This window comes from Oreochromis niloticus, linkage group LG17 (assembly GCF_001858045.2).
Source record: "Oreochromis niloticus isolate F11D_XX linkage group LG17, O_niloticus_UMD_NMBU, whole genome shotgun sequence".
In the NCBI taxonomy this organism is placed as follows: Eukaryota; Metazoa; Chordata; class Actinopteri; order Cichliformes; family Cichlidae; genus Oreochromis; species Oreochromis niloticus.
In genome coordinates, this window is record NC_031981.2 from 5,606,070 (window position 1) to 5,629,712 (window position 23,643).

The 23,643-nt window shown below is 40.3% G+C and overlaps 1 protein-coding gene across 5 annotated transcripts in view; it reads left to right on the forward strand.

Moving 5' to 3' along the window:
* tafa5a (TAFA chemokine like family member 5a) overlaps window positions 1-23,643 on the forward strand; it is a 160,875-nt gene that overhangs the window by 124,290 nt on the left and 12,942 nt on the right. For all 5 annotated transcript variants that reach the window (XR_003214547.1, XR_003214548.1, XR_002056952.2 and 2 more), the window contains exon 3: window positions 18,727-18,854. Coding sequence is in view for 1 of the 5 variants with exons in the window: in XM_005451747.4 (XP_005451804.1) it covers window positions 18,727-18,854 (128 nt within the window). In the remaining 4 variants the exon portion in view is untranslated. The remainder of the gene's footprint in view (window positions 1-18,726; window positions 18,855-23,643) is intronic.

Sequence of the window (23,643 nt, forward strand, 5' to 3'; positions counted from 1 at the left end):
TAATGAACCAAAGTAAAAACCTAATAGATGAGCAATTAAAAAACAAAGTTTGAAATTTCTATTGAAGAAATGTAAAATTTTTACAGCACATTAACAGTAAAAGAAACAAATTTTTTAAAAAAACCCATATTCTGCCAAAGGACAAACATTTCTTTTTATAATTAATAATATAAAAATATTAATAATAATTACAGGAGCTAACAGAACTTTTTCTGTAATTTTACACATTTATTTCCTATAATTTAAGCCCAAAGCAGATTTTCTTAATCATGTAGAAAAACTTATATGTATTTTTGAAATAGCACTTATTTTTGTGATATTAAAACATCTCAGGTATTAAATGTGCAGTTAAACTTCTTTATGCTGACAGAAAGAAGAGTTTTACTGGTCCGGCACACGCAAGATCAAAATGTGTCCCACAATATAAAATGAGTTTGACATCCCTGCTTTAAAGCTTTCTAAATATAAAGGCATAAGCCAAAACCCAAATTTCACTTCTCTTAAAAGAGGCCCTGCTTAGACTAAATGTGCCTTCTCTTCCATTCTTCCTGCTTGTAACCACAGTTTTTTCTTTCTAATAATGGAACTTGAAATGATAACTAAACTGTGTGAATCAAATACACAGCGTTCTGTTTTTGTTTGGCCGTCTGATTATTTTTGGTCACTTTTGGCCTAAATATGAAATGCAATGGAATAACTGGCTATACTGAATAAGTAGTTTGTGATCATAAGCTGCTTCCAGGTGTGTGTGTCAGGGGTTTACAGTTCACAGCTGATGTACCGGTGTCTCTGTAGACAGTGGTGTTAAATGATCTCTTTCACACAGATCCTGTTCACATTGACATTTTCTCCTCTGGCTCACAGTGCCTTTGGGCTCTCCTTCTTTGTGTGTGTGTGGCCACAAATCTTGGGTTGCTGTTGGCGTTCAGCTGTGAGGAAATGTCAGAGCACATCTGCGAAAGAACGATATCGGCAGTACCTGGTGGCCAGTACACACACACACAGGAGAAAAAAAGCCCAGAGCAACGGTACGCCGCACAACCTGCCAGTTATGCACAACAATGGTACCTAGCATAAATAGTATGCATGGAAAGCAGGATGTAGCTGGAAGCAGCAATGTGGCAACCAGACAGTTGAGACATTTGGACACGAGGGAACAAAGAAAGTTTCTCAGTGTCACGATTCTCAGGTTTTAAATTGTGTTTGAACTTGTTTCCATTTTTAAATCTTGTCGTCAGAGTCTGTTATACAAATATACCTCTGTGTGTACTGTATGTCTGTGTTTGTGAAGCACATTTAGTTTAAAAACCTGCTTGTTGTTTATGTGGTATATAAATGAAATGTAATATCATATAGCCCATTAAATAAACTGACAGATATAAAAAATATTTTTAGATGTATGAATTTCAAAGTTACAAAAAGACATATTTATATCCACGTTTTTGTTCTACATTCTAGCAGAATTTAGAGAAATACTGTACAGTATTTTCATTCATGAAATGGATTACAAAATCACTGTAGAAAAATGAAAACAAAATCGAATTATGTACAAAACAAAGTGCCAACATTTCAAGCATCCAGTCGATTCAAGAACAAGAACAGTGCAAGACTGCGTTTAGTTCCATTAGATGATTGTGGAAAACAAAGTGAGTATTTATTTTAAAAGAAACATTAGTGTCTCTAATGAATAGCTGGTAAAAAAGACATTTTTATTATTTTAATAGATTGCACTGCTTTTTTCAAACAATTCAAAAAATGTATCACTGAAAGGTTATTTTTAATGGAGGTCCCACATTTTTAATTACAAACTTATTTTCATTCTTGAACGTAGTTTGATGAATTGTCTGTTGCCACTGGTTGTAAGGGGAAAATGTCTGCTCCTCACCTGTATGGCATGGGACTTGGAAATTGTCTACTAAAACCTTATGCACACAGGGCTAGAAGTGGGTCAGTGACCCCCTGGCAGTCACAGGTCATTGGGCAAAAGTACATGTTCTCCAAGTTGTTGCTAAGGGAAGTTGGTAACAAAGAGGTATATGGTTCTACATCAAAAACATTGCAATTGCTTTGGTCACCAGCAGATTGATGCAGTTGCCCAAGGTTTGCTAGAAAAGTTTGACACGTTTGCAAACACTTGCCAGCTGCTTGTTGATAGTGGTATGGAAACAGTGAATGAACAGTGTGGTGTTTTGCAAGCAAACTACAGGAGATCGTGGCAATCTACTAGTGACCATATTTGGCATTGGCGTCATGCGATATGATAACATATCTCTATCTATCGAGATAGATAGATAGATAGATACAGCATAAAAACTCCACCAGATTCAAGATGTATTATGTTAGCATGAACCTTGGAAATTACACAGTACAGTGTCAATACATCCAAACCTTTGTGGCCTGATATGACTTCCTTAATAGAGCGGAGCCACAAGCAAGCAAACATGTTATATTAAAATGTTGGCGACGCTTTCATTCGACTCTGGTTTTTATTACCTTTAAACAGTTGGGCTAGCAGTTTCCTTGCTTTTGAAGTCTTTTTGCTAAGCTCAGTTATGAGAATCCAGTCTCTCTACGTAAAGGTTAGACATGAGAACGGTCTCTCTCTTTTCATCCAAGTCTTGGCAATTAGCTACAAGTATTTTCCCCACAAAGTCGAACAATTCCTTTGCTGAATTTATCTCACTTAATTGAAGCAGACTTCTAAGCCAAACTTTTGTGTTTTAGTTACCCAAAGGCAGCTTTTTCGTGAGGGTGGTAAACCGCAGAAATAAACTGACTTTAATTTTAAAACTGAGAATCTAACATTAATTTCAGAGCATCCCAGTCTATTAAAGAGAATCCAGTTGTAACAGGGTAATATCTTTTCGCATTAAAGATGTTCATTTAGCACATCAAACGACAGAGGAAGCAGTTATCTCAGTTTTGGAAATTTGAGCAGTGAATATGGCATTTAAACTTCAGTTTCATTTTTGTTTCTGTCCCCCCTCAAAAAAATTAAAAGGTCTGTTTCATATGTTTGTCTGAAATGCACAAAAAATAAGCACATCAGACAATTGTAGAGGCTGTATTTGTGGTGGTCGAGGATTATTAGATGAATTTCTGTTATGCACACAAATACATGGAAAAAGAACTCAAGACACCCACACAGGCATACATGCGTGCACACAGACACAGGGCCAAGGTCTGGAAATGTCAGTCAGCATGCTATCTCATTATTTCTGCCTCTTGAAGTTTCATGAGTGCAGAGGAGCTATTTGGGACACAAATTCACTTCATTGAAAAAAGAGCGGGGGGGGAACTCTGGCTTTTTAAAAAGGGCTTGACAGCTTTTAGTGCGCAGATACTCATCAAGGCCGCCAAACGGGTGGAATAATCTTATGAAAATCAGGCAAGGCAATAGACTGGAAAAGAACAAGCTAAGGAAGGAAAGGAGGTGAAGGGAGAAAAAAAGAGAGGAGGAAGAGATGAGATGGGGGGGTAAGGGAGCATAAAAAGAGGGCAGCTATAAAGTGCAAAAAAGAGAAAATAAAGGTTGCGAGGAAGGTACAGATGAGGGTGAAGGAGGGCGAAAGGAAAAAAGACAAGACGAGGGAAAATTAGCCGAGAGGAGATCAGCTGTGAGCAGAAGAAAAGGCGGATAGAGAAATGGTGGCTAATTACAAAGCGCAGGGATTTATTTTCTTTGCATTGGGTTTTTCTCTCACATGCTGCTGGGCCGCCTCCTAATTCCAGCTAGGCTCGATTCAGTTTTAAGGAACGTCTGCCTACCACGGCAGGTCAGATAGTACAGTTAATTATCCAGATAGATGATCCACTGTAAAAGGAGACACGGGAGGGGATTTCCATGATGAAAGCAAATCTCAGAGTTTTAATGGCGCTCAACTGGGCTTCTTCCAGCCATCTTTTGTCTGACTTTGTTGCCTGACATGTCAGCAAAGAGATTACTGCGTGGGGTTGTGTGTCTCTGTGGGCGAGCTTGCGTACGTACACGGTGGAAATTCAAATGAAGCGCAACACAGAGTTATCTTAAATTGTCGGTTTTAAGATACAAGGATCAGCCTTGCTTTTATGTGTGCCCATGTGCTCGGGCGCTTTCATGTGCCATAGAGAAATTCACACACTTGCCGTGAGAAAAGGTACACAAGGAGAAACCCTTGACAGATTCCCAGCACTCCTCTGTGAAATGAAGACACAGTGAATTTGCTTAAAGGGCTACTTGACTTGCCATTACAGGGTATAGGGAGGCCTGGGCTGTGTGCTGATGCATTAGAGTGGCAAAGGTGAGTAGAAATGGCAGCCAGTTGACAGAGAAAGTGTCAGAGCTCTGTTTTGCAAACACCTCATTGTAGTGCTTCAGGAGTGATGTTGATTTGTTTCTATCTAAGAGCAAATGCGAGTGTGTGATAGGGCTGCCACAAACGATTATTTTGATAGTCGACTAGTCACCGATTATTTTTGCGATTAGTCGACTAATCAGATCATGCATCCATTGGACGTAAAACGTACAGCTTATTGCACCAGCATGCATCTGCTCTTATTTAACTATCATTAGCTTACAGCTTGAAGTGTTTAAGGTATGTGCTAACTAAAAATAAAGACAAGATGATAGTTTATTAAATTTTAATGAAATCTGCAGGTTGTTTCAGTGAAGTTTAATAAACTCAGCCCTCTGCTCCTTGCTATCTAAAATATAACAGGACACCGGAGTATATTCTCGAGCATCTCACACTTCTGATAATCAGTTTTCTGCTTGACGTTTATTCAGCTGTGTAAAAACTACAACTTTATTTCTCAGCCAAACCGATTTACTCAGGAACAAATAAAATACTAAGAAAAAAAAAAAAAAAAAAAGTCAAACAATATAATTTTTAAGTTATCTAAGTGACTTATATTACATGTTTAACCTGAGTAGCGAAAGACAGTGGTGGGTTTGAAAATGATTTGCCGGGAGTCCGGTGTTCTCACCGGCTCTAGTGAGCCTTGCCCCGGCTAGTTATCGAGCTAGTGGGTAACAGACGTTTCCGAAAACGTCGGAGCGCTTTTGAAAATATGCGGTGTCTTGATAAACTGAGCAGATATTTGAGGTTTACACAGTTACATTCTCGCCTCTAAATATGTTAAACTTTATTTTGTGACCCAAAAAGAATAATAAGAGTGACATTAAAACTAACTAGCTAGCTACCGCCATTGTTGACAAATGAGCAGAGCCGCGCTGTGAATTCTGGGACACAGCTTCTTCTTCTTCGGGGTTTAACGGCAGCTGGCATCCTTGTACATGCAGTGCTGCCATCTTCTGTTTCAGTCCGTTATTACACTCTTACATACTACTACTTATTCCTGCGTCTTTTGCGATCTTACAAAGCTTCAAACGACGCGTCGACTATTAAATCAGTCGTCGACGATTTTAATAGTCGACGTAATCGTGACTAGTCGACTAATCGTGGCAGCCCTAGTGTGTGACACAAAACACAATCAATCTGCCCCAGCAGGAGATTTAACTACCTGAGTAGTGGTTCTTAGTTCAAGCAGTTAGAAGGCAATAGTCATGGCAAGTGTGTGGCAATTATTTCAATATACAAGGTGCATCAAAAAGAATCATCCGATTTTAAAGTGCTATATATATATCTTGCACTCTCCCATATGCTCCAAGAGCATATGGGAGAAGGACGCAACCCATAACGGCAATGCTCAGTGGCTAGTGGATCTGAGGGCAGACCACAGCAACCTCCCTGAACAGGGTCCAGTAACCATCACAGTGGCAGATATCCAAGAAAGGGTCTCCAGTATGAAGAGTTGGACAGCACCAGGGCCCGACATGGTTCACGCCTACTGGCTGAAGAAGCTGACTGCACTCCACGAACGTCTGGCAGCACAAATGAACCAGCTGCTAGTTAACGAGAGACACCCGGAATGGCTAACCGAAGGTCGGACGGTCCTGATCCCCAAGGACCCCAAGAAGGAACCGGTCCCATCCAACTACCGACCAATAACCTGCCTCAGTACTACATGGAAGCTCCTGTCAGGCATCATATCGGCTAAGATGAACAGGCACATGGGTCAATACATGAGTGGGGCACAGAAAGGGATTGGCAAGAATACCAGAGGCGCAAAACACCAGCTACTGGTAGACAGAACAGTCAGCCGAGACTGCAAGACCAGACTGACCAACCTGTGCACAGCCTGGATTGATTACAAGAAGGCCTATGACTCAATGCCCCACAGCTGGATACTGGAATGCCTAGAACTATATAAGATCAACAGAACCCTAAGAGCTTTCATCAGGAACTCAATGGGGATGTGGCGTACAACACTAGAGGCCAACTCCAAGCCCATAGCACAAGTCACCATCAAGTGCGGGATCTACCAAGGAGATGCTCTGTCCCCACTGCTGTTCTGCATAGGCCTTAACCCCCTCAGTGAGATCATTAACAAGACTGGCTACGGATACCGACTACGAAACGGAGCAGTTGTCAGCCACCTCCTGTACATGGATGACATCAAGCTGTATGCCAAGAGTGAACGAGACATCGATTCACTGATACACACTACCAGGCTATACAGCAATGACATTGGAATGTCGATCGGACTGGAGAAGTGTAGTCGGATGGTAACAAAGAGAGGGAAGGTAGTCAGAACTGAGGGAATTGAACTACCAGAAGGCAACATTGCAGACATAGAGGACAGTTACAAGTACCTGGGGATCCCGCAAGCGAATGGGAACCATGAAGAGGCCGCTAGGAAAGCTGCAACCACCAAGTACCTGCAGAGGGTCAGGCAAGTCCTGAGGAGTCAGCTGAACGGTAAGAACAAGATCCGGGCCATCAACACCTACGCCCTGCCCGTGATCAGGTACCCTGCTGGGGTAATAGGCTGGCCAAAGGAGGAGATAGAAGCCACTGACATAAAGACAAGAAAGCTCCTTACCATGCATGGAGGGTTTCACCCCAAGTCCAGCACCCTGAGGCTGTACACTAAGCGGAAGGAAGGGGGCCGGGGACTGGTGAGTGTCAGCACCACAGTCCAGGATGAGACAAGAAACATCCATGAATACATCACGAAGATGGCCCCAACTGACAGCGTGCTCAGTGAATACCTCAGGCAGCAGAAACCCAAGAAAGAGGAGGAAGGCGAGGAACCATCATGGAAGGACAGGCCCCTGCACGGTATGTACCACCGGCAGATAGAGGAGGTGGCTGATATCCAGAAATCCTACCAGTGGCTGGACAAAGCTGGACTGAAAGACAGCACAGAGGCACTAATCATGGCAGCACAAGAACAAGCTCTGAGTACAAGATCCATAGAGGCTGGGGTCTATCACACCAGGCAAGACCCCAGGTGCAGGCTGTGTAAAGATGGCCCAGAGACAATCCAGCACATAACAGCAGGGTGCAAGATGCTAGCAGGCAAGGCATACATGGAGCGCCATAACCAAGTGGCCGGCATAGTGTACAGGAACATCTGTGCCGAGTATAACCTGGAAGTCCCAAGGTCAAAATGGGAGATGCCCCCAAGGGTGATGGAGAATGACCGAGCTAAGATCCTGTGGGACTTCCAGATGCAGACGGACAAAATGGTGGTGGCTAACCAACCGGACATAGTGGTGGTAGACAAACAGAAGAAGACGGCCGTAGTGATCGATGTAGCAGTTCCGAATGACAGCAATATCAGGAAGGAGGAACACGAGAAGCTGGAGAAATACCAAGGGCTCAGAGAAGAGCTCGAGAGGATGTGGAGGGTGAAGGTAACGGTGGTCCCCGTGGTAATCGGAGCACTAGGTGTGGTGACTCCCAAGCTAGGCGAGTGGCTCCAGCAGATCCCGGGAACAACATCGGAGATCTCTGTCCAGAAGAGCGCAGTCCTGGGAACAGCTAAGATACTGCGCAGGACCCTCAAGCTCCCAGGCCTCTGGTAGAGGACCCGAGCTTGAAGGATAAACCACCCGTAGGGGCGTGCTGGGTGTTTTTTTTTATATAAGGCAAGTGCCAATTACTTCCATTATATTCAGCAGAGGTCAGACATCTCTATGGCCAACAACTCAACAACTGGGCAACTCACACCAATCAATCTATAAGAATAAAAATAACTACAGTTATTTTGCGAACAACTTAACTCTGACTGATTATCTTCATAACCACAGCGTTTACTTGATTCATTTCTTTTTGTAGAAAAAATATGGATGCGCTTAAAAAAGGGAAGGAGGGTAGAGATGTTTGTGTCCTCTGCTACCAGGCACAATAATTATGCTATGTTATATATTTTCCACATACATGTGTTTAAATGTTTTGAAAATTCCACTTTCATTAAAATAAAATAGTAAAGTGCAGCCCAGCCATATCTGGTGTCCAGCATCAGCAGCCTTTGACACTCTGCAGATTCTGCTACCCCCTCAGACCATATCTGATCTGTACAGCTTGCAATTATCTTTGTCCATCTTCTTATCTTAGTACCATAGCATGCTGAACTACATTTATTATATCCGACTGGATGTGTCTTTAGGTCTTCTTTCTTTCTCATCATTTTTCTTACTGTATTTCTTTCCTCTCTCTCCCACTCTCTCTCTCTCTCTCTGACATACACAGACACAAGCCCATCTTTCTCCTGTCATCTCAGGCTTGGCGTTAGACAGAATTTATTAGGGCAAGATGCTGGCTGTTGACATGAGTGTGATCTACCATTTGGTGGGAAGATAAGTGTCCTATGGAGGGTTTAATAATGTTCTCCCCTCTCTACGTCTTATCTTGCGCTGATGAAACCGAGGCTGATACGTTCCCTCACACATGCATAGCTTGAAACCTTTATGTGTGTCCGTGTGTTTATTTCTGTCCATGCCTGCCCGCTTTCCATGTGTGGGATGTTTTTATCACCCCTGAATCTAATAAGTTTCAACATAAGCCACTGCCCTCACACCAGCGCCATATCAGAGCTGTAATATGGTTGAATGGTAACAGGGTCACTATGCTAGCGAGATGAGTTTAGTTAGTCACACAAGACCAAATGTGAAGAATGTTTTTTCACCCAACTTTATGGTTTATGATTTCTCATTTTAAATGGTTGCTGGAGGTTTTTCTTTATAGTTTTTCTTTAAAACTCAAGATTGAAAATAATTGCTGATGCATCTTGCACTCACACCTCTGCCTTTGAAATCCAAAACACTATATAAAAATATTTTGTAGTGATCTGCTGTTTGGATCAAGTATTGGTCCAATGTTTATTCAAAAAGGCGACGGGTATCAGTGACAGCTGGAGCTGATTCATTCAATTCTGTTCTACACTTTATGAACAAAATTGTTGAGCGACTCCTCTTAGTTTTGATTTCAGGTATTTTCTGTCTCCTTGCCATCAAACACCTAGCCATGCAGTCTGCCTTTACAAATATTTGTCAAAGAATGGTTCATTTTAAAGAGCTTTGTGAACCTGAGTGTGGTACTCTAATGGGATGGCACAACTGCAACAAATCTGTTTTCTGTGGTTTAGCAACTCAGCCATGAAGTAGCAGACCACGCAAAGTAACAGAATGACAGTCAAGTCGCCAATGCTCTTCTGGCTCAATGAACACAGAGTTATAAATCTCTGGCATTAACATCAGCACTAACACTGTGAGCCTGGAGCTTCATGGCATGGGTTTCCATGGCCGAGCAGCTCACGTAGGTGTAATGCGCAGGTGGCACAGTTCTTTTGTCAATATAGACTATGATGTTCTGTGTTTTCTATACAATACATCAGCAATGGAAGCCACAAAATCCCAGCAGCAGTGAGTCATCAGTTTGAAAGTATTTCATGCTTGCTACACCAACTCTTTCTCTTGATATGCTTGACTCCACGTTGGCGCAAGTATGGCAAGGTACACTGATGGAGAGCAGGGGATAGGGCAGGATTGGACCCAAATGCAGACTTGACAGGCAGGCAAAAAGTAAACTCTAAATCAGGTTTATGGCTAGACAGAAGGAAATACAGAAAACTAAACTGGGAACTAGGGCTGGGCTATATCATACCGTTCACGGTAATACCGGTGTAATTTTGGGCAACGATAGGAAAATGAAATATCGCGATAGAATATGGGTAAAACGCGCATGCGCAGTGCCTTTGTTTACATATGCACATGGCGGCGACGCAGAATGAGAAGAGCGAAAGTGGATCGTTAAATGAAACAGATGAACCAGAATTGGTTTGTAAAAATGCTGCAACTTCAGTGGTGTGGAACTGGTTTAGCTTTCATCCGTCAGATACACAACAAAGCACTATTTTTGGTAGCGCATGCTAGCGGGCCGTCGTTATCACCGTGTTGTTTGGGAAATACGGCACACTTAAAATCAATCCTTTGATTTTTCTGAAAATCAACAGTGCCCCTTATAATCCCGTGTGCCTTATGTATGAATTCTGGTTGTGTTTACTGACCTCGAAACGATTTTATGTGGTATACGGCGCTCGAAAATCTGTCAAATGTTTTGGTATGACTTTGCTAAGCTACGAAGCCGCACCGCTTGATGGATTGTCGGAGCATTACGGCAACCTAGGCAGGAGCCTCGCGGAGTAATACGTACTGTGCTTCAACATAATATTACCGTATTGTGTGTGTATAACCTCTTTTTAAGTTTTGTGGATATTATACATGGTTATGGTGAGGATATGTCGGCCAATTTCCACTGGAAATGCCTTTTGGTTAAACTGTCAGCGAGGAATTTGCACTGTTACATTTTCATATAACTTTAATGCACATAAAAAACAGCTGCTTGTTTAAGTGAAAATAAATTGATGGGGTTTTTAGCACTAATAAAGTTGTGGAGTTGTAAAGTATTTTGTCTAGTGTCAATTATATCGTCAGTTATATCGTTATCGCAAATTTTCAAATGTATATCGTGATAAATATTTTTGGTCATATCGCCCTGCTCTACTGGGAACACTAGAAACTAAACTAGGAACAGAACACACAGCTGGGTATGAGGGAGATTGCAACACAGGACAGAGGAAGACGTTGACATAAATACACAGAAGGACAGCACATCTTATACGAATAACTATAACAAGACAGGGGAAGCAAAACTGAACAGAATGAACATGGAAACACGAGACCTTCACAATTAAACAGGAAACGGAGGATAACGATGCAGGAGTGGAGGCGAGGCAGACGAGAGGGAGCGAGGGAACAAGAGGGAGAGAGAGCAGACATGATGGGCTGGGGAAACATGGATAAACATGACGGAATAAAACACAAGGAGGGGAAACAAGGCACAAGAACTCATATAAGCACATAAACACAGGCACACAGAGGGCACAAGGGGGAAATAAACAAAAGCTAAACAGTAGGTTTTATAGAATAAACCTAAGACTAACAAAGTGGACTTAAACATAAATCATGATACAAAATGAGAAAACTCAAAACCCTGAGCCAAATACCCAGGGTTTTGACAGGTAATGGTTTTTTGGACTTGTTGTCATTGATTGTCAGGAAAGCAGTGATTTAGGCCAATCCTAATTTTGCTTTGCACATAAACAATATTCTCAGTGTCTTACAGCTTATACACAGAATACATAAATAGAGATAAATTTACTATTTACTTATAGACAAAGTTGACTGATAGCATTATTGCTATTTTTTGTGTAGATAGATATACATACATATATTCAGATGTAAATTATTCTTCTATTTTTGTATAGTGTCCTTTTTTTATTGTAACAATGTAACCCAATGCGCTGGTACTAATAAAGGTTGTCTTATCTTATCTTATCTTAAGAATAATGATGTAGCTGAAGAAGTTCAGGTCAAATACATCTCACAGCATCTACAGAGGTTCGAGCTACAAACATTTATGTGTAACCGTTGAAGTCAAGCTGCTCAAAGTCATACATAAGGGCTTTTACAATTTTTAATTCCATATCACAGGAACGTGCAAGTTATAACGCTACACGTTAGTGACTGTAATTAATGAAAACCGGTGATATTCTGTGGAGCTTTTTGGCTTTTTGACCTACTGGTAATATTTTTAAAAAATGCAAAAAGGATGTTAAATTGTGATTGTTTTCACTTAAAAAGTCAATAGGGCAAATCTCCATTAATCACACTTCAAAACCAGCTGGAAATCTGTTATGTCAACCTGAAATGTCTCTGTGGCTCCATTATTAAATCTTAACATCATTCATTTGACACAAGTGTGATAACTTATCCCTCGACTGTCATCACTGATGGAGCTGTTTTATAGTTCTTGCTGTCAAAAATGACACTTGTAATATACCACTTGTACACGCGCATATATAACAGCACTCGTTCCCTCATTACTGATATTTACCAGACATCACGATACATCTTCATCAGCTGAGGGTCACCCTACTGGATGGTAATTCAGAAGTTAAACAAAACCCGTTTGTGAATTGTTTAGTGACCTTGATGACAACATTCATTAGACAGATTCACAGTAATGGATTAAATAACAAAAGGAAGAAGAAAAAAGAAACTCTTGAGAGCACTGCCAGGCCTCGAGCCATTACATCTGACATGATTTTCACCCAAGTGAATAGTTTGTTTACAATATGTCCTTTAATTTTCCCTTCTGCTCTCTTGCTTCCCCTTTGCATCTTCAAAGGCCTGCTTTACATCATTTCTGCTACATTACACTCACTGCTGCCGAGTAGTTCTGTTTATAGTTCAGAAGTTTTTGTACTCACACATAAACTGGAAATTTGTCAGTGACACTAGCGTTCCTCACACATCGCACTTGAAAATACTTGTTAGACTAAAGAATTTCCTTGAACTTTGAATTTGAAGCATGCAGCTGTTAAAAGGAGCGGCTGGGATGCTAATTCAGAGTACTGTAGGGTCACGGCAACAGGTAGCTGAACCAAAACCTTGTCGCCATTTATCTTTGGAACACTGTCAACATATAAAGATGGCGTCTTCAGTATAATTACACAAAACCAAATAAACACATGGACAAAGTTAGCACACCCATGTATTTATTACATCCATAATATTTGAGCTCTTTTACAGAGTAACAGGTGGAACCTATCTGATTTGTTCCCATCCAGGATTTTGTACCCTCTTTCCTATTGAAGTTTGTGCTCTACCATGATCTAAAGAGCTCTCTCAGGCCTTCAGAAAAACAAAAGAAAGAAGCTGAGGATGCCTGTGGAGACTGTGAAGCATGGTAGTTAAAAATGTTATGATTTGGGGTTGCTTTGCTGCCTCGGGGACTAGGGAGGTCGGAGTCAACAATGAATCTTTCATTAAATGAAAGATTACATGAGCCCATCTGCCAGCAAGCTGAAGCTGGAGTGGACATTTTAATATTATATGAACTTGAGCCCAACTTTCGCATGTCCATCAAGGATTAGCTGAAAAAAGAAGAAACTTGGTTTTGGAATCGGACAGCCAAAGCCAAATTTAAAACAAGTCAAAATAGATGGATTTGAAAAAAAAAAGATTTTGAAATATCCAGCCAATAGTAGCACTCAAAGCTCTTTCTACTGGAAGTCTCAGGTAACCAATATTACACACATTCATATCTTGTATCTATACCAAAACACTTTTATCTATTTGCACACAAACTGACATTCTAAAAGCATCAGAGACAACTTATGGTACAGTATTGTGCGCAACGATGCTTTGGCAAACGGGCAGGAAAAGCTCAAGCCACCCACCCTAGGATTGTTTGATGACCAGCTCTATCACCTGAGCCACCACTGCCCCCAAAATATAAATAATAGTATAATATCAATGTGCAAAATGGAGAGACGACACCTGTTACAGTTTATGTGAACTATGTGCATGTAAAACATAAAGGATATAAATTACATCTCTTAGGAACACCTGTAAGGAAAAGCTTGTTAGAGAAGATGTAAAGGCCAGGGAATTCTTCAAAGTTACTAGTTTGTAAGAAGTGTTCCTCTAATCACGTCCGTTTTTATAGCTTATTGTGTGACAAGCTGAGATTCAGTAATTGTTCCAATGGGAATAACAGCACAAACCTTTGGAAAAGCTTTACACAAAGGGACGCCCGGTTCTTCACTCATTTGTACAGTGATGGAAGTAATGGTGAGAAATGGTGTTTGAAAAAACTGAAAAGTTGAGGCCAGCTGATGCCTGATGCAGAGATTATCGGGCTAGAAAAAATGACCAACATTGTCAGTGACCACCGTCCACTTGTCACATGAGAAATATTCAGAATAGTGTGGTTTCAGACACCGTATGACAAGCACTTCATTTCAAAGCCTACTGAACCGGGCAGGGATGCAGGGAGGCTTTAAGGAGGGTCAACAGTACTGATCATACAGATACTTAGCACCTCTAGATGTCTAGAGATTGATAGCCAGTGAACTGTTTAATAGGCAAACTGCAACACTGAATTTTGAAATGAATGACAGGGCAATGTGCTTATGCACATATGCTGACAGTTTTTAATAGGTTTCAGATTTTGAACTGTTTGAAATTGCTTTCTTTTGCCTTGTGAAACTTTGTCCCTGAAGTAAAAATAGTGAAGTTAAACATAGTTTATATTGCTTGGGTGCAGCTAGCCTTGAGACGAAATGCAGTATCGCCAAGTAATTCAACCTGAAGCAGCATGTCAGCAAAACGCACTCAACAATAACAATGCTTCACACGGACGTCAGTTTGAAGCTCCCGTTTCACTGAGCTGACACTGTGTTCACGGTACTTAAGGTATGCATATTCTATAGATTGATTGCTATATAAATATTGTTTATGGCGATAAGGTATTAACATCGAGAAGCATGCTTGCCGATGATTTGCATGCGAGGTTATTACAGCTACTGAAGGTGCCCTTCGGGAAAATTTATAGATACGGAAGCGAGCACAATTCCCACCTGTTTTATAAGACAGCCAGTACGCTGTGAAAAAAAATATGATGTATGTTTGCACTACAATTCATTCTAGGTTTCACTGTTACCCATTAAAGAATACAATTTTCAATCCATAAATGCATACTGATATTAGTATGAATGTATCCTTCTTACTTTATCTCGCCCATATCCTGTAATGGTCAAGAATGTTATCTAGATACGCTCTTCCTCTACTTTGTCTTCATCCATTCTCATCTATCTGTCTCAGTTCATCTCCTTTTCATTTTTGTGGCTCTGAGTGTGGCTCTCATGCTCTGTGTTGCATGGTTTTCATCCTTTAATATTTTTTCTCAAACACAGTTTTTCAGTCGTGCCAAACCACGAGGCCGTGATTAAACACCTTATTTTTAAAGGGGTTTGTAAAAGCAACTTATTACACCACATACATAAATTTGTTTTTTCTTTTATTATCTATTTTTCCTCCAGCAGCCATTATTTTTGAGAAATCTTGTCAAGCTTTTGTTTACAATAATAATGTTCGTTTACAAGGAAATCCCCACGGGGCACGTTTAATGTCACCGGAGATTGTTTTCATGTTTTGAGTTAAACAGATTTCAAATTGTCCTTTACATCACAGTTTATGACAAATGTTGTTTAAAAAGTTCATGTTCCTGATTGGAGTTGCGATTGGGAATGCAGCTTTAATTTGATGTCATTTTGACTGCGTTTTTCCACTTTTTTTAATATCTTTCTAAAACACAGGAAAGGAAACGTGCTTCCGACGATGTTACGTGGATATTAGATGGATATAATTTGAAATGGTTGTCACGAGTACATGCAGATGTCACATGTATTATGCTTTAGGTTTAGGGTTCTGTGTTTATGTGTATGTATATTTGTTGGATTTCCATAGTGAAATATCTCCTAGAGCGTTATCTGTGGTAGGCTTTTGTTTATGTTTACATTTGTTTACGTTTATGTGCCTGTCTGGGTGATTCTGATGTTGCATGATGGTGGTTAACATGTCATGTTTGGTTTGTTGTTAGGTAACGTGTCTGAATAACACATTAGTAAGGGATGGGACATGTAAATGCCAGACATGAAAATGAAATATTCATTCATTTACTCATTTAATATTCAGTACATTCATCCTGGCTGCTATTATGCAATCTGGTGCTAATATGTTATCATAGCGGCTCTTTTCCAAAGCCACGGGTTTAATGTAAATTTGTGATCCTTTGATGATGCTTATTGATGATTCATTCTGCAGCATGGCCTGTCACAGAAAGCAGCTAGCTGCATATATCTTGTCTGATTTTCTATAACTCACTAACTTCTGCTGCAGCTGAAGACAATGAAGACTCCTGATAACTTAGTGGGGCTATATGATGGATGACTTACAGTCGGAAACTCAACGAAAGCTTATTTACAATTGAAAACTGCAGATATTAAAACTACCTATTGGATGGCCGTGTTTGTACGTCATGATAAATACAATTACGGGGTTTTTTTGTGATGAAAAACCATTTAATCTGAATTTTAAAATATATAGTACTGCGCAAATATCTCTAGCCAGCCATTTCATTATGTTTTCCTTCCAGTGAGTCAGACTATCCTGCAATATCTTAAAGTGGTTTTGAGCAACAGTTCTCCAGCTTTCTGAACTTTTTCTTTGGACATTGACTGCTCTTTTGAACATTTTCAGAGGAATGCATTTTTAATCTTTAAGCTACATAACAGTGAACTATACAAGCACAAAAAAGAGATGCATCCATACATAACAGAAAAACTGAGCAAAGAACTAATTTCAAATTGTATCTTTAGATACTTTGTTACTATCAGCCTGTGGCAAAATCACATAATTTGTTTCTGATTTCTTTATTTAAATCTACAGAAACCGATAACACAGTTTAACAGGCATAAAATAATATTTTTGCTCCAACAAGGTGATTCCAAAACTTGGCATAACTCAGCATGGTGTGCAGTGTGCCCTTAATAAAAGAAATCTGAGGAAACTGAACAAGTGGAGGACAAAAGTGATATAGTACTATCTACCGCAGATGAACTGGACCTGAAAGCCACGTGCTTAAGAAAAGGGAAAAAATACCCAGCAAAGACCTGACACAGGATCTGAGAGACACATCTGGCCCTTCAGCTTGTCAGCCTCATAAGAAATGACCTCAGTGGAAGGTGGCTGCCAAGCAGCCATTCAAGAAAAATCTAAAATATGCAAAATTATACAAGGACTGGTCTGAAAATCGTTGGAAACAGGTCTTATAGAGTGATAAATCCACATTTGACATTTTTGGTTCATACCTTCATCAGTATGTACTGAGGAGCTCAAGAGAGTTACAACAGTGAGTGTCTACAATCATCTGCAAAACACGGTGGAGGTGCCGTCTGCATTTCAGCCTGTGGTGTCGATCTCAAGTACACTGCCAATGCAGTTAAAGCATGCCTGGATAATAAAACACAAATTTAAATAGTCAATCATTGATTGGTCTTCCTAGAGCCGGGATTTCAACATTGTTGAAGCATTGTGGGATCATCTTGACAGAGAACAGAAGAAAAGGTAGCCAACATCCAAAGAAGAGCTTTGAATGTCTTTTAAGAAGCCTGGAGAAATATTCTGAAGACTATTTAAAGGAAAAGACAAGAAAGCCGAAGAACACAGGTGGTCACACTGAGTGTTGACTATCAAGCTTATTAGAATTGAACAAACTCTGTGTTTGACTTGTGTTTCCCAAGCAAAATACACAACATTGTACAAATATTTTTCCAATATATATCAAACCATTGTGTTATTTCGTCTCGCATTACTGTGGATAGATAGCCAAATAGTGTGACAGTGTAACACACAATGCCTGCAATGCAACAAGGACCTGCTCAATGCAGTGAGCAGCAGTACTGCCACTTTTTGGGACACAAAATATATTACGAATGTCCAAAACAAACAAAAAATCTCCAATATTCACCAGAAAAAGTCGAATTAAAATAAGATGCTATTTGCCTTCAACTCAAGCACTTAAGACAGGGATGACTGGGAACCTATGCCAGCGTAAGTGCAGGTGAAAGAATACACTGCACCTCAAACACACTTTCTTTGAATTGACAGAAGCCTGCTTCAGTTGTCGATACATTTATCAGTCTTGTCACTGTGTCTCAGTCTGTCAGTGAAGCCTAGTACGTGTTCAGCCTCTATGTAATAGGCTGAATCCTATTGCTTTTGAGAGACGAGTAGAAACTAACTAACTGGAGTCTGAAACTTCAATAAAGCAGAGCAGTGCTGGAAAAAAGGTACAACATCTATCATACAGCTATGACAAAATGCGCACTGAATGTCCCAGATTGTTCCAACTGTATTTAACATATGAATTGTTTTTGTTTTGTTTTTAAAATCCCTTGTGGTAAAAATTTAGGTGGCGTGCTAACAAAATATATCATCCTGGTTGAAATGTTGCTGAAGGCAAGATGGCCGTAAAACCTCCTAAATATCATTTGAGATGTTTGATTTTATTTACCTGACTGATCACAGCTCTCTCCATTTCACTCCATCTGTCTGATTCTCCCCATCTTTCCCTCATCTCTCACTGTCATCATCTGCGCTCATACCTCTCAATTGTCCCTTTACTTCATTGCTCTTCATCTACCTCCACATCTCATCTCTCACCCCACCACCACCACATCACTCCTTCTTTTTTCCATTTATATTTCTACATTTTTTTCACATCTCTGCTTTTCCATCATTTTTCAATCCTGTTATAACTTTGCCCGTATCTGTCTTTCTCCATCTGTCATTCCCCGACCCGCTCTTCTTCTGTCTTAATCGTTACATCTTTGCATTGACTTCTCCCTATCATTTCTCTTCATCTGTTTATTTCACCCCTTCCAGTCACTCTCCTAATCACTCTTTTTCTCTCTGTGTCTCCTCCGCAGCTGGTATTGTTCGGAAAAAGCAATGGTGTGAGATGGTGCCGTGTTTGGAGGACGAGGGTTGCGACCTGTTAGTCAATAGATCTGGCTGGACTTGTACGCAGCCCGGAGGCCGAGTTAAAACCACTACGGTGAGTTCAGGCTGTCTTTTAGTGCCTCAGGTTACACAAAACCACTCACAAGCTGGTCGGTGTGCTTAGAAAACCAACTGTAGTGTACAACCAAACCAAGGACGCGTTTTTTTTTTTAACAAAATAACAGTGATTAAAAAGTAAAGGTTAAGAGAGCATTTTGACAAGCTGACTCATTGTACAGTACAGCTTTGTTCTCAATAAAAGCTCTGATCTGCAAGCATAGCAAAGCCATTTCAAATCACTATTTTCAGCCTCAGTTATTTGGCTTGAAACATTTTTACTGTTATTGATATTAGACAGTGATTGGGCTACTTCTGAACCTTTAAGAATCTGGGTTTTCAATGTGAAACACTTTCAATTTTAATTTCAATTTTACAACACTATTTCATGGATTTAAAGAATAGAAAAAATGTTATATAATGTTATACATTTTGTTAGTCGGTCTACTTAACACAAAAACTGGTGTAGTCCTCTGCTGCTTGTAGGTTTTTTGAGTAACTGTTGCCTTCCTTTAAGCTACAAGCTGAAAAGCTTTTAGCTGAAAGGAAAAGCTTAACCCAGAGAACTGCTGCTCACTAGATTTTTTTGTCTCATCATTTTTGGATTTTCTGTAAACCTTAGAGATGGTTGCGTTATAAAGTGCCAGCACCAACATACCAGCAAACAAACAAGTTCAAAGCCTCTTAAATCACCTTTCTTCCACAATCTGATGCTCCAGCAGGTGGTCTATACAGTGTCCACCTACCTAAATGCATTGAATTGCTAATATATAATTAGCAGATTAGATATTTGCATCAGCGAGCAGTATAACAGGAATAGCTAATAAAGTGGCTACTAAGAGTTTTCATTTGGATTTTACAGTCATAGACACATTTTAAGTTTCTCTATTGACTGTGCACTGTGTCAGTTGTTTGTGCAAGAAAACAAACAAAAAATGAAGAAAAGGAAAATCATTCAAAGATGCTACCTGTACAGCTTAGAACTAGGGTGACCAACCGTCCTCTTTTCCCCGGACATGTCCACTCTTCACATTCCGTCCGGGGCGTCCGGGGGGATTTTCGAGATTGATAAAAATGTCCTGGTTTTCCTATAGTCCGACAGAGGACCCATGTGTGTGACGTCATACCCAAACTCCTGCTTTGTGAGCGCTTGTTCTGCGCTCAGAGACGGGACAGACAGCGCGCAGCAAAGCGCCTATTATATTATCATTATAATGATGTCAGAGATCTCTGGATCCCAAAGATCCCAAAAGCGCAAGTGCATCTTTTCAGACGCACTGCAAAAGACATTTCCCTCGTACCGACCCAGTACTGGTAATTTTTGTTATGCAGATGAGGTATTATTTTTGTACCATTATTTAATTTCAGAGGCTTTTAAGTTATTTTTTTGCACTTGTTGTCTTGTAAAAGCCTACATGACATATTGTATTTCACAATTCATTAACCGCACAGAGAAGGCATCGTTTTAATATGTTAAATATGTTTCTTTAAGCACGTTTTTCATGACTGAGCCAAGTGTCCTCTTTTTTGGAAATTAAAATATGGTCACCCTATTAGAACTGAGTTTACATAAGCTGCTGAATAGAAAACTGACCTGGTATGGACACATATATGGACACTGGTAAAGTGATAGCAGTGGATACTATGGTGCAAGCATTTTTCAGAAGTGAGACACCCAGATGTTTTACTCTACCATATTTCTATAAATTAAGCTGAAGCATTTTGACAGTATACAGGTTACATTAAAGTACAATATAATCACTCAGAAAAAAAAGAGTAATTTTGCATCACTAACTATAGTAACTTACTTGTAAGATTAGCAAGTAGGATGTAAATGAACTATTAGCTTATTTCAATCCTACTAGCTAAATATAGTACAAGGCATCTCTTCTTGTAGAAGATTACAAGAAGCAGTTCTTGTACATGGTCCCTGAGAAATTAACATACTACAAAATCCATGCAGCTAACATTAGCAATGGATACTGAAACCATGCTTTGCTTAAGCCATGTTGACTAAAGTAAAGGAAGTTTCTAAACATATATTGCCTTATCAGATTTTTTGTACTGTCTGCCACAGATAAACTTTATAAAAAAAATACTACAGCATATCTTTGCAGTTTCATATTTGTTAGCCTATTTCATTCACTTTCAGCTAGCTAATGGAATGACGAAAATGTTTTTCGAAAACAGTATTATTTCATAGTTTCATAGCTCTTTCAAATGGCAGATAAACAATAACTTGTATGCATACAGTCATTTTAGCATCTTTTAAATTAATGTGGAAAACATTTAATATATTTATACAGAGTAGGTAACTGGAATATACTATAAATGTTAGCAACATGCCAATGTTGTCCACTAGTGTTGGCATCTAGAAAAATATTAAACATATATCATAAAAGTGTTGCCTATCAGTGGAAACCATGTTGGAACCCAACACTATGGTCTCTGAACACTGAGTTGAAAGATGCTAAAATGATTACATTAAGCTAAGGAGAAAATTACAGGGAGGCAAGATAGAAAGTCATTACAGGCAACAATCTTTTGTATTATAAATGGACCGTTCATAATATATTGTATATATTATATAAATATTCATTAGTGCAGCTCTAAACAACTCACTTAGGTAATGCAAGAAAATTAATTTATCATCCTTGTTGCTTATTTGCAAAAATGATGTAGCCCTGTTTAGCATAGCCATTTAAGCTCTGTTTCAGCACCTGTTTCCAGACTGTACTTGACAAGATTTCAAGTGCAGTCTGGAACCATTTCACAGCCTCCTGAAAATGTTTCTTTTCACCCTCCTTGTCTTCAGCTCATCTCCAAACTGAACGTGCTTTGTTTACTTCCTCGATGTCAGCAATTAGCTTAAATTAGGGACGCTCTTACTGTTAATGATGGCAGCAGATGGGAAGCCACGGCTTCTACTGGCTAAGATGACACCCATTCATTCACCCGCCTGTCCTCTACACCGCTGCATCCAGCTCTCCAAGTCTCCTCCTCTCCACTTCACCCTCTATTCCACCCCTCCTTTCTCCTCCTTACCCAACAAACACCGTCCTCCCATTGATTTCAACCCCCACATCTGCTTTACAAGAAGCATAAACACTGTTGCTCTCCCGCCTGTATGCGCGGAGTCTATACTGTGGCAATTAAAGAGGTCTCGCTTGAGAAACATGTTACGCAACACACACACACTCGTACACACACATATAACTGCCCTATCTGTGAATGTCAATGCGTGAACACTGAGGACCAGTGGTGCATAATTAATGCATCTGTCATGATTTAGTCATCAGCTGACTAACTTGTTTATTCCTTCCTGTTGAGAAAACAAACACGTAAATACAGAATGCATAAAATATAAAAATGCTGAATGGTTTGCTATCAGGTTTCCTTCCTGTGTTGTGAGTCATGTGCGTCTCCCCGTGCCCAGACACAAACCCGAACGTTAACCCAGTTGCGGAGACTGCGGTGACAGCCGTTACAAGTTCCACCTACAGTGTAGCTTGTTATCTGGGCAGGTTATCCCACACACATATTGCATGCACACACTGTAGCTGTAACATTTATAATACACGTCAGATAAAATATTGTATGAGGTGTTGCAAATCTTGGGGCTCACAGTATGATCGAAAAGCTAATGGCATGTGCATTCGGGCTTGCATGCTAACAGGCTCTAACTAATGACTGCTGTTGTGGATTTTCCATACTGGTATCCGTGACCATGTACCCCTACTTTGTTGCACAGGGTAGCCCTGCATGCTCTGGCCTACATGTACTTTTCTTATCCTGCTCGGGATGTCACTCAATGTAGTTCTCATCGGCTTACAATATGCAGGATGTGACAGGTATTTCGTGCTTGCTTCATTGGCTACTTTAAACTTGGTGACAGCCAGTCAAATGGCTGGACAGCTATGCGCACTCATCTGTGCCAGTCCGCGTATGTGTGTGCGTGTATGTGTGTTTACGTGGGTTCTACCAGCTTTCACTGTCAGGGAGCATAATAACTGGCAACAAGCAGACTCGGGTCATTGTTTAAAACTCTTCTTAAAATGTATGAATTTGATGGCAGGACTGGGCTCCTGTGACCACCACCTTCAAGCTCAGTCACGTGGAGAAATCTCTAAAAAGACATTTACTTCTCAGCCTTAAGTTTAAGGGCAATTCTAGCAAGCCCAAAAATTACAATAACCTCTTGTTATCTGCTCACCCAAAGGGGAATCACTCACAAAAACAAAACCATTTACTCCCTAGCTTCCGTGTTTAACTTTGAACAAATAGCCCCTTCCCTGAGGCTTTTCAAGGTTAAACCCAAACTGCAGCCGCCCCACTGTTGCCCAAGGTTGACTGTTAGCTGTGCACAGTCCAGTGAGCATGTCTGACCTGTCCGTCAGGTGTTTGTGCGAAAAAACCCCAAAACATCAATGCAGACAAACAGACATATCCCTTGTGGGTATTTGACTAAGCCAAGTCAATCTGACTCAGCTCCCGTAACCCCATAAAGGGTTATTTTGAACAAATGTCAAAAGGCAGTTTGCGTGTATTGGTCAAATGTTTGGGAGTTTGTGTTTTCTCTGTCAACCAGAGGGTTTGGGGGGGGAGGAGGGGCTTGTTGTTCAGGGTGACGCCGCTGACCTCCTCTCTAACTTTACTCGGCAACACAGCAGCGTGAGTTGCAAGAAAGATTAGACGTAATGCCACGCGTCCTCTCTCGACCTACACAACGTCACTCATCTCAGCGGTCACCGTTTGATGTGCTTCGGTGTAAAAATAACTTCCTCGCC